The 17533-nt window shown below is 39.7% G+C and overlaps 1 protein-coding gene across 1 annotated transcript in view; it reads right to left on the bottom strand.

Moving 5' to 3' along the window:
- Positions 1-16001, bottom strand: part of LOC139939480 (uncharacterized) — a 57859-nt gene extending 41858 nt beyond the window's left edge. Inside the window, exons 1-12 of the mRNA XM_071935434.1 lie at positions 15635-16001; positions 10933-11138; positions 9796-9925; positions 8938-9309; positions 7465-7539; positions 6847-6979; positions 5935-6119; positions 4716-4862; positions 3421-3606; positions 2448-2671; positions 1169-1289; positions 280-477 (exon numbers count right to left, since the gene is read on the bottom strand). Coding sequence (XP_071791535.1) covers positions 280-477; positions 1169-1289; positions 2448-2671; positions 3421-3606; positions 4716-4862; positions 5935-6119; positions 6847-6979; positions 7465-7539; positions 8938-9309; positions 9796-9925; positions 10933-11138; positions 15635-15749 — 2092 coding nt within the window. The 5' untranslated portion in view covers positions 15750-16001. The remainder of the gene's footprint in view (positions 1-279; positions 478-1168; positions 1290-2447; positions 2672-3420; positions 3607-4715; positions 4863-5934; positions 6120-6846; positions 6980-7464; positions 7540-8937; positions 9310-9795; positions 9926-10932; positions 11139-15634) is intronic.
- Positions 16002-17533: the final 1532 nt, after the last annotated feature.

Genomic DNA, 17533 nt, shown 5'->3' with positions numbered 1-17533 from the left:
ACATCATATCCATCACGGACAATAAGACTTTTAAAGGAGCCATTACAATCCACCTCTAAAGCAACCTAAATTTTTGACGCAACAAAAGTGACAGAACGCTGATTAAAACTTCTAGTGAGAGCGCCCTAACAGGGTAAAAAATACGGGGCATTACATAATTTTTCTTTGAAAATATCATCCCCACATTATGACCCATAACTGACAAAAGAAAACCATATGCAGCAAAAGCAAAAGCAAATCTTTTTAGGGTGAAAGTTCAAAGGTTGATGAGTCACTTACCCACCCACCAGTCCCCGCTGATATTTGCGCTCTTAGCGGCGATGTAGTCGAACTCTGCCTGGTCATTAATGACCAACAAATCTCCATCCGAAACTCCATAGCATTCATCTCTTGCATCTTCCCAACTGGCTGGGGCCAGGGAAAACTTGTAGCATGTCTCCCCATCGTTTCCAACCTCATAACCCTCAGGGCAGTAAACTGAAACAAATTAAATTTTGATAATTCACCATAATTTATATTGATCAGTAATACACAATAGTTATGAATAAGCAGTAAGTTCGACATCAATTAGGTTTAGGTGAAGCCCAGGCTTTTGCGACTTGACATATTGACAGACACACAACAAAAAATAACATCTCAATGCACTTTGCATTACTGCCCTGGTCATTAGGGCAACAACATTCCTTTAATCTTTTTTCAGCTCCCTGGGGAGTATACAGCCACGGGCTGCTATGGTGCTCCATAGGCTTTTTCGGGTTTTTTCATACACAATATCAATAATAATAATAATATCGAACAGCGCACCTACCTACCAAACAAGGTACTCAAGGCGCTGAGTATATATTCAAACTTTCAGAAAGATAGGTAATTGAAGTGATGATTTGTTTTCTTTTTAAGACCCAATTATCAACCTCTACTCTCGTAGGTACCCATTTATACCCCTGGGTGAAGAGAAGCAATTATAGTAAGGTATCTTGCTCAAGGACACAAGTGTCATGATCGGGATTCGAACCAACACTTCAATTACTTAATAACCAGCATTCTAATTTGGTTCTCTTAACAACTCCGCCATGACACCCTTATCACAAATAAATAATGCCACCCCTTAAATAGTTTTAAACAATCATAAAATCTGAATAAAATGTTTGCAGTTTTACTTGATACTTACAGATTTCTTCATAGTTGAGAGAGAATCCTGTTGCTACATTGGAACCATCTGAGACAAAACGCAGAGAAACGCCATTGAAGGTACTTATAAGCTCATCGGGCATAACGTTACCACTCAATTCCTGAAAAAAAAGTACCATCATTGTTATTTCTACTTCTATTTCTATAATAATAATAACAATACGAACAAGTTTTTATATAGCCCTGTTCACACTTGTACAGGCTGTCTAAAAGCACTTCCAACATTGTTACCCCTGGTCACTGGGCTTTAAATCATTCCTTAAACCATCTCAGCATAAACCATTTGCTTGGTCCTTTCGATGGGACGTAAAGCCATGGGTCCCACGTGTTGTGTAATACGTGTTATATAACCCAGTGCACTTTCATCGCCCAGGTCTTCCTGGTTTGATTGGCTGCATATTGCGCCACAACACCTTGTGAAGATTACATATATATAATTGACGCTACTCGGGCCGAACTCGGCTCAAGACGTTGTGACCACGGGTTTGTCCAATGTTAGAAATTAGTCTGTGCCATCGAGGCAGATCCAGAGCAGCTTGAATAGCTTGATCGTATTGTAGGCCGATGGCGTTGAGGTCGTCTATAAGCTGTGATATGTAGGTGCAGCGGAAGCTTCCACCCTGTCGAAAGGGTTCAGATGGCTGGTTTTGTGGATTTACGAAAGAAGCGAGAGGCACCTCATGTCTCCGAAGAGCATGGCCGATCAAACGAAGACAACTTCTCAGCAGGGTTGTTGTGGCAGGTGTTATGCATGTGCGAGAGTACAAGTCTTTGTTGGACAGCCGTACTGGTAAGTGCACACCGAGGCTGTAACGCATGAGAGCACGGTGAGACGCGTCGAGATTCTTGGCCATGGTGTCGGTGATCGCTAGAGCTTCACAGCTGTACAAAAGCACTGTCTCGACTGTGGACTTGAAGAGCTGCATTTACATGGTGCTATATTATGGAAAAGGTCTAATACTTTAAAAGGTAGCTTTGCAATATCTTCCAAGAAAAATGTTCTGAGCGCTTTGAAGGGCCCACCAGGAGTGTTAAAGCGCATATAAAAGTACTCAGTACAAAAGAGTGAAAGTTGTAGATCCAATCTCTTTAAGAAGGAGTGTTTTTGTCTTTTTTAAGATCGACACTCCTCCTAAAAGAGATTTACGCATGATCGACCCCCAAGTTGTAATAGTAACAGTTACTTTTCAAATGGGTTGAAAAAGGCTTCTAAAAGGTAAATGGAATTATAAATTGATCGTCAAAAATGAAAGACTTACATAGTAAGGAGACCACTCCGGGTCTTGGGGTTCGAGTCCCCCAATGAGCAACTTATCAAAGCCTTCTTCCGTCTCAAATTTATTGAAGGTTAGTTTGAGGTTGTATCCACCACGAGCTTGTACAATCCATTGACAATCGGCATTGCTTGGGTAGGGTGCTGGGTAACCAGGCGACACGACGGTACCCTGTTTTTCCAGCAGAGTTGTGATGCCGCACAAAAAATCTGGCAAGGAAAAAAAAAAAAAAATCGTTAGTGGATATATTTATCACAATAATATGTTGCCAAAAAATACGCTCAAAATTCTTGAGGGAAAAAAAATCAATACAAAAATCAAATTTGTGAGACCATCGTAAATGGATATATCACAACAATAGGTATTGTTCTTACCATAAAAAGGTTACCAGCCACAACAGTGCCTGTATACTGCTTAGTTTTGCTAAGAAGAAAAGTGTTAACCAATATTTTCTGCAAAAAGGCACTGGACACCTTTGTTAATTGTCAAAGACCAGTATTCTCACCAGGTGTATCCCAACATATGTACCAAATAATAAATCTGCGAAAATTTTGACTCTATTGGTCATCGAAATTGCACGAGAATAGTGAAATAAGGAACACCCTTATTGCACATTAATTTTTGTGCTTTCAGGTCTGAAGTCTTTTATTTTTTTGCGTGAAAAATTACCTCTTTCTCAAAAACTCTGTTATTTCAGAGAGAGCCGATTCTCCTAATTGTTTTTTACTATCAACAGCTCTTCATTGCTCGTTCCCAATTAAGTTTTTATGCTAACCATTATTTTGAGTAATTTTCCAAGTTTCCAGTGCCTTTAAGCAACTCTATGAAATTGGGCCTTAGTAATTATTCAGAACCTATCGGCTACCTGCAACTTCACTAGTAAGTAACTATTGCGGTTTCCACTGTGGGTAAATTTTAGTTATTTGAGCTAAGCATTTTGCTAAGCAACCAAGCTTACCTTCACTGAATGTCATAGAGAATCCTTGATCAGTATTTGAGCCATCACTGGTAAACGTGACCCACAAGGTATTCGTAAGTGTGTTGAACTCCTCGGTAGCCATGCTGCCTGACATCGTCTTGATACGTGAACTTGGGTCGGCTGGATTTGCCCCGGTGCCTACCTCAACGACATCATACACCGCTTCTACACAACAAACAATAAAGATAATAAAGGAGCATTTAAAAAGCGCCTTATATCCAATAAATTGCACAATCGCGTGTAAGAACACCATACAATATTAAGTTGTTATACAAAATTCTGAATGGATGTGTATGGCACTACGGTACCAGGGTCTGCTCATCTGGAGGTTGCTATACAAAGCTTGCCCCGAATCATTTGACATAGCAACTGTCTCTGTAGTCTGAGGAATTCAAATGTAAGCGGTAACTGGTGACCGATGCAAGTCATTGTACCAGACATTATTCAAATCTAACTCACAAATGGCTGATTTACAGACAACCAGCGTAAAAAAAAGAATAAGTTCACACCTGAATGTTCACATATTAATTTTTCTTGGGGATCGAAAAAGACATCGTTTGACAATTTACTCCAGTGCTACCAAAGTGGTCCTGTAGCATGCACTGCTTGCCTCAAAGTTGCCCGTAAAAGTTGCCTCATGTGACACTGCCCTCACAATCACTTATGTGTTTGTAGTTGATGGGCACCTCTGAAAAATAGTGTTTCACTGAGAGGTTTCCCCAGGGTAAAGGCCCGGTCACACAGGACGAGAATGATAAAAATGCACGCCCTCGATCGAGGGCGTGCATTTTTATTGTTGTCACTTTCATTCTCATTATATCAAGGCCTGTGTGATCGGGCCTTAAAGCCATTGGACCCTTTCGGTAAACAGTATTGTCCAAGGCCCACACTTTGTGTATCACAACTTCTATATCAAATAACAAACCTGTGAAAATTTGGGCTTAATCAGTCATCGGAGTCGGGAGAGAATAACGGGAAAACCCACCCTTGTATCCGCGCATTTCGCCGTGTCATGACATGTGTTTAAAATAAATCCGTAATTCTCGTTAACGAGAATTGATATTGTTTTACTGTTTTCTCAAAAAGTAAAGCATTTCATAGAATAATATTTTAAGAGAAGTATTTCACCACTACCTTCTGTAAACCCTGTAAGTTATTTGTAAATCTGTGAACTTTTTTTTTTTTTTCTGTACCGAAATGGTCCAATGGCTTTAAATACGAAATAAATAAATCAATATGAAGTTCAAGTTGCAGAGATTTGATTTTGTTTTTACCTGTTGCGAAGCTTGTTATATTGCCGCTGATGTAGCGATCGGTCCGCCCGTAAATAACCCACTGACAATAGAAGTTGTCGACGTAGCTCTCGACGGAAACTGTTACGGTCGGGTTGGACTCATTTATGTACAGCACACCTCCACAATCTTGAGATACAAAGTTAATAATAATAGTAATAATATTGAAGTCTTATATAGAGCACGTATCTACCAAACAAGGTACTCAAGGCGCTGAGTATAAACAAACTTTCAGAAAGATAGGTTATTGCAGTGATGAATTCTGAGACCCAATTATGTCAGCAGCCACAGCCAGGAACACCGGGGCGAACCCCTTCTCTTTTGTGCACAAGTGCACTTGGTTCTTTTACATGCGTTACACAACACATGGGACCAACGTCGAAGGACGAGGCAATGGTAAAGTGTCTTGCTTAAGGACACAAGTGCCACGGCTCGCGATTCGAACCCACACTCTGCTGATCAGAAACACCAGAGTTTGAACTCGGTGCTCTTAACCGCTCGGCCACGACACTTCCACTTGAGATTAACATATAATTTATGTCAGTGACTCATTAACTGGCGAGGTGATGCAGTCCTCTTTATGCTCAACATGTTGTTTGGGTTTACGGTTTACAGTTACAGTTAGTCAATAAGGTGTGTGTGACAACATCTAGCCCATTTTATTTATTTATTTTTTGTTATGAGGTATTGCCAAACTCACACAAGCTTGTATACGCCTGCATCCATAAACCTCCTATTGTCCCTCTTTTGTTTATACACTAACTTTTTTGCAACAGCTCTCATCGGTTTTGTACATCCGTGGACCTTTCCTGAACCAATGACCCTATTGACCCCTTGCATGGGTGTCACACGCGGCGACTGATGCCACGCTCACCATGTTGGTGGGCAGTTAGGTTTACGTGTATTAACACCGCATCGCCTAAAACGCGCACTTCACTGCATAACGCACAGCATACTCATTGCATAGAGTTATATATGAAAATGCACAGTGAAATTGCCCACCAGTATGGCGCATTCAAGATTTTTCTGATGATGACGCCAGGTGAAATGGGTCAATTGTCCTCTTTTGTTAAAGGTCCCGGTTTGAATGTGTATACCTACTATTTTAATAAAGGTACTCATTTTGCAAGCTGTCCACAAAAAATAATCTACACTAAGAACAGTAGAGTGACGTCACAGAAATAGTTTAAGAATGACATACCTGCTGGTTGTTCCAGAGTAGCATAAACCCCTGTGTCTACTATGTCAGAATCACTGCGGAATCTCAGCCAAACCTGGTCAGACTCTAAGGTGAGAGGATCGCCAGGGCCACTACCCGTCAAGCTCAAGAAACGGGACGATGCATCGGAAGGATCGTCACCATTACCGATATCCAGAAAGTCATAACTATTCCAAGAAAAAAAAAAGTATGTTTAAATTATTTATTTGTAGGGTGTCATTGCCGAGTGGTAAAGAGCAACGAATTCAAGTTCAAGTGGTTAAGTCATTGGGGTGTGGGTTTGAATCCCGGTCATGACACTTGTGTCCTTGAGCAAGATACTTTACTATAACTGCTTCTCTGAACATGGATAACAAGAAAAATGGATTGGCAACCAGTGACAGGGAAAAGGAAAAGAGGTAGACAGAGAAGAAGATGGAGAGATGACATCAGGGTTTATGCAGAAACAAAACAGACCAGAACTGCAAGAAATAGAAATGAATGGCATTGACATGAGGAGGGCTCCATCTTACACTAGATGAACACAGCCTCAATGATGATTTGGGTACTTTTTGTAAACACAAAACACACTGTCCACATATTTACATTAAACTTACACCGTTTGAAGATAATGGTAGTAGAAAATTTACTTGCTGAGGTGCTGTAAGTTTTTGAGAAATGAGTAAAACAACGTCACGAAAACACATTGTACATGCTAAAATAATTTGTGTGACTTGTTTTACTTATTTCTCAAAAACTACAGCACCTCAGCAAGTAATATTTTCAGGGAAGATTTCTACCATTATTGTCTTCAAACTGTGTGAGTTTAATGTAAATCTGTTAAAATTGTAATTTGTGTCCAACAAAAAGTACCCAGACCCTTTAACAGTGAAGTTCATCCATAATTGTACATACCCCTCTACTAAAGAAAAGACGACGGGATTGAAATTGATTCTCAGGCCAGTCACACCAGTGATGATCCATTCACACACTGTATCGCTGTCGTATGGAGTGGCAGGAAAGTTGGGTGTCGACAGCATTACCGAACCTGTGAATGTGCAAAACAGTTTTCAAGCCTAAGATTCTCAAAATTATTATTATTATTTTGGGTTTTTTAATCCCTAAAAAATAGAAATGAAGACAGGAAAACAATCTCAAAATGTAAATAAGAAAACTGGAGGATGGTCACTTTATACAAATTCTCCTTCAACCTCCCCCCCCCCCCCAAGAAAAAAACCACGACAAACACAACAACATGCAAACAAGGAACAAACATCAAAGACATTAAAATAGCAAAAATTAATTACTATAGGCCCATTGAACAATGCGCAGCGCGCATACACGCGCGTCCCCTGTTAGCCATTTTGGGGGTCAAAATTTTCACAAAAGGATGGTACACGTGTTTACGAACCAATGTGCGTAAACATGTGTACCATCCTTTTGTGCATGCTTTGACCCCCCAAAATGGCAGACAGGAGACGTGCGGGCAAGTGCACTGCGCATTGTGCAATGGGTCTGTAAGTAATATCATACCTCCTTGCTGAATGGTCATGTTTGAACCACACGTTGCACTTGGTAATGGCGTCACAGAACTCACAGCTATGTCATCTAGAAATAAGACATGGAAAAGAAAAAAAATATTAACCAACAAAAGTGACAGTCATTTCCAAAAGAAAATAATGTGAACAAGTTAAAATTAAATTTTGATAAATAATAATAATAATAATAAATTATGCTTAAAAAGCGCCTTACATCAACAACTGGACCCCACATCAACAACTGGACCCCAAGGCGCTGTATAAATTAATATAGCACCAAACAAGATGAGGAATAATCCAAAGATCATAACAAGATTAAAATTTAAACCACAAAAATGGACCAGCCAATAATTAAAACTACACACCACGAAAGTTAAAAAGTTATAGAATAGAAGTCAATGATACTCTTCACTCCACAGAGCATTGTTTGGTTGAATACAATTCACTTATTTGTCAATAAAAACATGTGTATGGAGATCTAGCAGTAAAAAAATGCCTTCCCTTCATATTGAAATCATCACAAATTTGCTTGGAGAAACAAATTTATCCTACAGCAAACTTACCAAAAAATAGTTTATGAAATTCAATTCAATCTAAAGGCAGTGGACACTATTGGTAATTACTCAAAATAATTATTGCCATAAAACCTTACTTGGTAACGATTAATGGGGAGAGGTTGATAGTATAAAACATTGTGAGAAACGGCTCCCTCTGAATTGACGTAGTTTTTTATTCGAGAAAGAAGTAATTTTCCACGAATTTGATTTCAAGACCTCAGATTTAGAATTTGAGGTCATGAAATCAAGCATCTGAAAGCACACAACTTCGTGTAAACAAGGTGTTTTTTTTTTCATTATTATCTCGCAACTTCGACGACCAATTGAGCTCAAGTTTTCACAGGTTTGCAAGTGGGAAGTCCACAAGTGGGAAGACTGGTCTTTGACAATTACCAATAGTGTCCACTGTCTTTAATAGATCATTTGTTTCCACATTTGCTCATGGGGGCATCATCCTAAAAGCCGAGGCTTGTGATGTTCATCAATACAAAACAAAACAGGACCTGACCCAACCCAAAGGGCGTCTCAAAGCGCTTCCACAGTATTACCCCTGGTCACTGGGCCTTAATTTATTCCTTAAACCATCTCAGCTCCCTCGGGAGTATACAGCCCATGCTGCCAAATATGTAGCGCACTAAGCTAATCAATCACAAGAACCATCTCTGTCCTCGCATGTACCCATTTACCCCTGGGTGGAGAGAAGCAATTATAGTAAAATGTCTTGCTCAAGGACACAAGTGTCACGACCGGGATTCGAACCCACACTCTGCTGAACAAAAAACACCAGAGCTTGAGTTCGGTGCTCTTATCCACTCGGCCATGATACCTCATAATTACAACACGCTTTTTGACCCTACTTTTGAAGACACCACAGGTTTTTTCTTTAAGTATTTTTTTTTTTTTAAACCTACCTGGCACTTCGTACAGCATGACAGAAAACCCACTGGCAGCATTTGAGTAATCACTCTCAAATAACACCCACATTTCGTTGGAGTCCGAAAACAACGGAACCTCCAAACTGGACATCATGCCGGACATCCTCTCAAGCCTCGTTTCAAATCGCAGGCTGCCGTCGTTTCCATTTCCGAACTCAAGGAAGTCGTAGTTCTCCTCGGTGTCCAGGAGGAGAATCTCGGCGGCTATTTTGGTTCCAGGGGTCGAGGTGACAGTCCAGAAGTAGAGGGAATAGTCGCTGTATGCCGAGGGAAAGTCCACGGAGCGAAGCAAAGTTGGTTTGCCTGGCTTGAGTGCGACTGATTGCAGAGGCCCCTTAGAAGGAAACACTGAATAAAAAATAATAATACAAAAGGGGAGGGTTAGTCTTTTTGTGATAAGTTTCAACCTAAAATCTCACTTAAAGACACTGGACGCTATTGGTTATTACTCAAAATAGTTATTAGCATAAAACCTTACTTGGTAACGAGTAATGGGGAGAGGTTGAAAGTATGAAACATTGTGAGAAACGGCTCCCTCTGAAAGTGACGTACTTTTCGAGAAAGAAGTAATTTTCCATGAATTTGATTTTGAGACCTCAGAATTAGATTTTGAGGTCTCTAAATCAAGCATCTGAAAGCACACAACTTGTGCGTCAAGGGTGTTTTTTCTTCCATTATTCTTTCGCAACTTCGACGACCAATTGTTTGTTATTTTTTGCAAATGTTGAGATACAACAAGTGAGAAAACTGGTCCTCGACAATTACCAATAGTGTCCAGTCTTTAAGCAACTCAATATTATTGAATTTTTTTTTTAAATCTTTCAAGAAACTCACCTCTATTTGTTTCTGTGTAGAAAATAAAAAACCCAGTGTTGTTGTTGTTGTTGTTTACAGATGTGAAGTTAAGCTGCAGTGTGTTCCCGACGCTGTAGTAATCTTTGGGCAACCCACCATCTTGTAAGAACTGTGAATTGAAATAATGTATGGGTTTTTTCAAGGTAACATTTTTTAATTAATGATTAAAAAAGAAAAACAATGTTGGTGTGGCTGAAAAAATACCCAGGAAGACAGAATTAGCTGATTGCAAACTGCTTACCAACCAAAAGGATCTATGGTTTACATGTAAATGAAAAATATAGCTAATGGCCTTACGCTTCAACCTTAAAGGAACACGTTGCCTTGGATCGGACGAGTTGGTCTATAAAAAGCGTTGAAACCATTTGTTATGAAATGCATATGGTTAGAAAGATGTTTTAAAAGTAGAATATAATGATCCAAACAAGTATCACTCAAAATTGCGAACTAACGCGGTCGACCATTATTGACTCCCATAAATGGCCGACTGTGTTAGTCAACGAGGTAAAAAGAAAACCACGCAATTTCAAGGCATGTTTGTGTGGATCATTGTATTCTACCTTTAAAACATCTTTCCAACCATATGCATTTTATAAAAAAGGGTTACAAACGCTTTTTATAGACCAACTCGTCCAATCCAAGGCAACGTGTTCCTTTATTAATAATAATAATATTCAGTTTTTATATAGCGCTTTATACACCATGCCTCAAAGCGCTTCCAACATTATTACCCCTGGTCACTGGGCCATTTCATTCCTTAAACCATCTCAGCTTCCTCGGGAGTATACAGCCTGGGCCGCCAGATATGTAGCCCACTAAGCTAAACCAACCACAAGAACCATCCCTGCCCTCACAGGTACTCATTTACCCCTGGGTGGCGAGAAGCAATTATAGTAAAATGTCTTGCTCAGGGACACAAGTTTCACGACCGGGATTCAAACCCACACTCTGCTGAACAGAAACACAAGAGCTCGGGTTTGGTACTCTTATCCGCTCGGCCATGACACCCCACAACCTTAGCAGAGTCATTCTCATTTCTCTGGGTTCTACTTAGGACTGCTTTGGTTTACAGAGAACAGGACAACAAAATGGCGGCAACAAAATTTACAATCTTACCAGTGCGTCATTCTTTCCAGAATCTGTTACCACTAGACTATCGTCATCTCCAAGATCAAAACTCTCAAAGTCCAGACGTATTATACTGCCCTGACTGACCGTAATGAGGAAGGATTGACAGTCATAATCTTGCGGGTAGGGGTCCGGATAGCCTGGTGAAGACAGGTTTCCTGACTCCCCAGCTAGATTAACCGTTGTAAAACATCCTGGAAGCAGAAAGAAACAAAGTTTACATGGAAGTTGATCTAAAAGCCTGGTCACACAAGCTCCGATAACAAAAAGGAAAAGGGGAACGTTAAAAATGCACGCCCCCGATTGGTTGAGTAAGCATGTGCGTATTCTGTGTGAAACAATTCAACCAGTAGAATGCATTCTCTTTGCGTCGTTATTATTATCGTTATTTGCTATCGCTGCAGTGTGACTCTGCCTTTACATGGGATTTGAGACATTGCATGGTGAGGTATCAATGTATATTTATCAATGTTTGCGGTAACACCATGTGAGTATCTACTTGCCAGGTAGAGTTTGTTCTTTAGAGAACCGTGACGGTTCAACCATCTTGCCATTTATATTCTACTACCGCGGAGTAGATTTTTCTGATTTTTTCGGAGACTTCGCAGTTCTGAAAAGAACTGTCATACTTTTTAACTACTACCTAGGCGTTAGGTAGAAAATCAGCTGGGACTACTACTTTAGCTTAGAGGTTCTTCACTACCATCCAGTAAGTTCCTATAATAGGTCTCAGCGTTTTGACTAGCTTACTCTAGTCATCGCCAGGAGACTGAAGAGATAAGAGAGAAGTGGGCCTATTTATGGGGTTCAGAGGTTTTAGTGTAGAGTCAGTCAATGCTCTGGTTCTCCTCCTAAAAGGACACCTGTGGTTGGTTGCCATTAACTTTCAGAGTCATTACTAAACATACACAGATCCCAAAGGTCTCTGGTTTGAATCCAGTCTGAGGCAATTGTGTGGAATTCTTCCTGACGTTGGAAGCCACTTAGGTATACACTGAGTGCAAAAATTAATCCACTCAAAGTTATCTGAACACTTTTAGCTTAAAAAGATAAGATAACAGCTGGCAACATTGCATATTGCAATCAGTTTGTACAATAATCAGGGAGGCATTTAGAATTACATTCAACATAGTGGGGAAACATTAAGACCAATGAAGAAATCAATCTGCAGCAATCAAGTTAAAAACGAGAAGTCCATCCACTAAGCGCAATAGACAGATCCATTAGGCTCTGCCCACGACGCACGTGTGAGCAAGAACACGTGAGGCTCTCCAATGCCTTTCTGCACAACTCTGCCGCGCGCGCCAAGATATGTCGGACCTTAGTGTCGGACCTTAGTGTCGGACCTTCGTTGCGCTGTGATTGGTCAATACGCAATGGGGCGGAGCTTAATGGATTGGTCTATTGTAGTCAGTCAATCCCCCCCCCATCCAAGTGAGTAGTTAATAAGCAGGACATTTCTTTTCACAACTCAGTATGTAGGTAGATTATGCTCTTTATAAGAAATTATTCTCAGTATATATTCACACTCTAGATTTTTCGGAAATCGAAGACTTCTGTACTACCGCGGAAAAGATTTTCAGAATTTGGGGGATTTCTCATCAGAACTGTCTTGCTTTTTTAACCATTACCTAGGCGGAAGGTAGAAAATGGGCCGGGACTACTAATTTCACTTAGTGGATCAAAGGGGACTTCTTGTTATTAACTTCACTACCGCAGAGTGAGTTCTTAATTGGTCTCAAAGTTTCAACCAGCTTGCTCTAGTCATTATTATAACACACCTCTTGCTTTTTCTGTACTCTTGTTGGCTGAAACAGGGTCACGTGGGATGAACTATTATAGTCTGGTGATCGCGCACGCGTGTTTTGCGGGAACTAGTTCCCGAGCGGGCACTAGTCTTTGAAAATAGTGCCTGGTTACAGCGCCATCTCTTGACTTGAACCGTGAATAGCAACTAGAAAACATCCTTTCTTTTCAAGATTTCTGTTTTTATTTCACATTTAAGACCGAGCGGTGTTATAAAACACAAATTGACTGGCATAATTCGGTAACTAGTGTACGTCTATTCCCCCTTGGGCCTGTGAGTGACCAGAAGAGGGGCCTATTTCCCTCGGCTTTCGGCCTCGGGATATAGGTCCCTCTTCTGGTCACTCAAAGTCCCTTGGGGGAATAGACATCGATAGTTACCTCATTGCCAGTCAATACTAATCAACAGCCTCATTGAACATAATCTCTTTGGCAGCAAACATGTGACATTATGAAGCTATTTATAGAGAACGTACTGATTTTTATCAATCATGTGACAATGATTATCGCATCAAGCTTCATGCAGAGTCCAAAATGGCGGCTGCAGCACTGGCTGTGGCTGCTTGTGGCTAAGGGTGTTGCTATGGGCTTCAATGCATCACGTAGACTTGGTTCCAAGTCTTTGATCATGGCTTTTAGTCGTCCTGGCTGTGGCTGCTTGTGGCTATAAGGGTGTTGATGTGGGCTTCAATGCATCACGTAGACTTGGTTCCAAGTCTTTGATCGTGGCTTTTAGTCGTCCTGGCTGTGGCTGTATGTGGCTAAGGGTGTCACTATGGGTTTCACCCATGTTATTAATTAATAGTCGGTTTTTATATAGCGCTTTATACACCCGAAGTGCGTCTCGATTGAAGCGCTTCCACATTATTACCCCTGGTCACTGGGCCATAAAACATCTGTTTAATCATCGCAGCTCCCTGGGGAGTATACAGCCGGTTTTGCGAGTTACCGTGCTCCAAGCTAATCATTCACATAAACCAGCTCTGCCTTCACAGGTACCCATTTACCCCTGGGTAGAGAGAAGCTAATGGTTAAGTGTCTTGCTCAGGGGCACCAGTGTCACGACCGGGATTCGAACCCACACTCTGCTGAACAGAAACACAAGAGCTGGAGTTCGGTGCTCTTATTTTAACCACTCAGCCACGAACAAGTCGCAGCCACAATTCGGACATGGCTTAGTCATCCCATGAAGGAATTATGCACCAATTATTAACAAAATAGTAACTGCTTATCAGCTGATTTTTTTTTTATCACTAAAATGGACATCGGCTTAAAAGATTTATGGACAACTGGTCAAAGATCACTGTTGGCAAAACATTTTTGTGAACTCATGCAGCCGAGTTTTCTTATCGGCAAACAAAATTAAGTAACCAAATTTAGTTAAGGCGGGGGAGGCTCTTATCATAAATTTTATTAAACATTGTAGACCGTTGTCAAGCCATAATGGGTTCCCCAGAGTGCAGTCATAAAGTTTTAATTGTTTTAATCCCATAAAAATATAGATATGATACAATAAAACTAAGCCTTGGGTACATTGTTGGTAGATATGTGTGCTATATAAGACTTCGATATTGATATGATTATTATTATTAAACTAGCCTGTGAAAATTTCATTTCAAAAGGTGGTTATGTTTTTGAGATATTGCCGAAAAATCTGGACCGATTATGTCAATGCAGGAAGAATATCCGTAATTTGAATACACAATCTGACAGCAACGATTCTCACATTCAAATTTGGATGCATAAAAATTGTTATCTTCAAAATGAAATGGGTGCATGTATACCTTCCCTTTCATAAAGTTGTTCCACTATTTTCTAGGCTACTATTTTCCAAAGACCAAATATCTTACTCGCCAAAAAGAGATCAAAATCACTTTTTCGTTGACCATTTGGTGTACAATGGTTTCCAATGTAATAGAAAGGAGTTTTCCCTTCATCAATTAAGGGAAAACTTCTCTTGACAAAAAAACACCCAAATCATTTCTTATAAATCAGTTATGTTATCAAACTTAAATGCAAACAAAGAAATTTCTTCAAGTTATATTATTCAAAAGAGTTCACAAAAAGTTTGAACACCATTTACACGCATCAATTTATCAATCAATTTTAACTGAGTGGTATTTTTTTTTTGACTAGAACAGTTTAACTTTTCTAAACTTATTTTATCATCATTTGAATTATCACAGAAAATCGTAGTGATTCAAGAAATTGTAGTGTTTAAAGGCACTGGACACCTTTTGTAACATATGCGTAAAATAACAAATCTGTGAAAATTTGGACTCAACTGGTCATTGAAGTTGCAAGCGAAAAATGAAAGAAAAGTTCTATTGACCCACAATGCCAAAGAAGTAGTCCCGGCGGAATTCATTTCCCCGGCCCAAGTAGTAGCTAATAAGAAGGACAGTTCTTTTCAGGAAAAGTTCTTTTTAGTTAAACTGTATGGATTTTAATGCTGGCTTTTATCCACAATTTGTCCCTTTGATTACAACTATTTGTGTAAGTCACATTTTTTTTGGTTAAGTGCTGGTTGATTGTTTGTTGTATTGATTGTTTGTAATACTTGCTCATTATCTATTGTGTAATTTAATTGTTTAACCTTTAGCTCTTTTTAAGGAAATTTTTATACTGTACATGTTCTAGGGCAATTCAACCATATTGGTTGTCATACAGTTTATTTCTTTGTAATGTTTTTTATGAAATAAACCAATAAATATAATATATAAATATAACTAAGTGGTCTCCCTAATTCCTAAAATCTAATCTGCGACAGGAGAACAAAATAGCAAAAAAAGTTTGCAAAGAAGAAAATCTGCACAGCGAAGTAGAAATATGCTTATATAAATGTTGTTAACACAACCAAAATAGGAAGATTTTTTTCACATACCTGTAACTTTTGATGTTCCGACGATGAAAAGTAGCAAGAGACACGCCGATGAGGCACGTAGCGTACCCATTGCAGTGAAGATAATGCAGCGGTTCTTCACACAATCCTGTGTCATCCACTACCAGCACCGTTTCTGACGACCACCTTATCCTCAAATCCCACCAAAGGATTAAGACATCCAAAGTCCTCCTGTTAGATAAGCCCATACCCTGCCTTGACAACTCAGAAACCCTCATCGTCCAATCAGCAGTCGGAATCTAGATGCATCTGGGTTGAAACCTCTAAGCTGCTCTGTGATTGGCTGGGTAGATTCGAAGAATGTGAACTTCCTGATGAGCAGTATTTACTCATCGATGATAACTTATATTCCTTGGATACTCTTTGTTTGTACTTTATAACAGTATTAATGTTATCAGATATAATCTGTAGATTGTGTAATTCTAGTGACAATACATCCGCGTACCAGTTTACTTATCTACTTATAAAACAAACCACAAATTATAAACTTTAATCTGAAATTGACAGGATCAATTCGGAATGACGAAGAGCTATACAATTAATGATAAGCTAATTTTTAATTGATGAAACTGTTTCCTTGCCACTTTTCTTTTCTTTTAGGGGGGCGGGGGGCGCGCAGGTACCAACCACATCTCTGACCTCTGCTTTTAGAAACGGAAATATCCTTCTCTGGGTTTTATTTCCAAAGTCTTGAATCACATCCCACCCCTGGATGTAAAACAATTCGAAAATCGATCTTTTCTGCCCATAAACAAGCCTGTTTTTGTTACGTTGTTGATTTTAAACTCGACATTCGTCAACAAGGTCGAATAATGGCTGATAATTCCAACTTATCTACAACCCCCCACCCCCATCCCCCCACCCCCCCCCCTCTTACTCAGACCCACATGCTGATAAAGATGGGCGTCATCTATTATCCAATGTAATTATCAAACAAACACTTTATGTTATTTTAAGTAAGCTCAAAGAGAAACCTGTACTGGGCTGTGAGGGTCACCTGAAATCCCTGAACCAACCCCCCCCCCAACCACCCCCGTCCCGGATATGTAACGATAAGTTGGGTATTTTCAGTCTTTAAGCACACAACTTACATAAATATAACTATGTGATACTACAATGGGGCATGGCTTCAGTGCTTTCAGGGCTCAAATGGACCACATGCCCAAGGCCAATCTGGGGTCGAAATTGCCACTAGCCCGCTAGCCCAGGACTACCAGATCTACAGCCAGGCTACTCATTTTTCCAACTTGATAGCCCGGTGGGCTAGTGGAAAAATAATGCGAAAATCAACGTCACAAACAATAATAAACTGTGCTGATGGTACTGGTAAATAAAATGTAGAATACAATACTTTCGGTGACCAATTTGTGCCGTGACTCCAGACGTAGTGTGTTTTCTGGCTGCCGAAATCTCAACAGGGCTGGCTACTAAAAATTCTGGGTTACTAGCCCTGCTGACTACCATGAAAATACACTTAATTTCGACCCCTGCCAGTGGTTTTAGTGTCTCTAAATGGTTTAGGGGCTTTAAATTGGGGCTTTGTCTCTAAATGGTTTTGGGGGGCTTTAGGAATGGAATAAATTTAACCGTTAATGAATCATCTTGTACCTTTCTGCATTTGGAAAAAAAAATTAAAAATCAAATCGTTCAAACTATTTTAAAGTTTGGTAATCTTCCATCTGAAAGACGAAATAATATTATCTTTGTAATTTTATATACTTTATTTATTATGTTTTCCTTCTTGAAAAATTGTTTTTTGTTTAATTTTTCATTCCCCAAGAAAATTTTTGCATCAGACAGGTTTGGCATTTCTGGAATGGAGGACTTAATTATTTCCACTCAAAATAACTCACAACATAAATATTGTTTACTTAGAAAAAA

This window comes from Asterias amurensis, chromosome 7 (genome assembly GCF_032118995.1).
Source record: "Asterias amurensis chromosome 7, ASM3211899v1".
Classification (NCBI taxonomy): Eukaryota; Metazoa; Echinodermata; class Asteroidea; order Forcipulatida; family Asteriidae; genus Asterias; species Asterias amurensis.
Note: the sequence above shows the minus strand (reverse complement) of the source record. Positions and strands in the feature narration are given on the sequence as shown.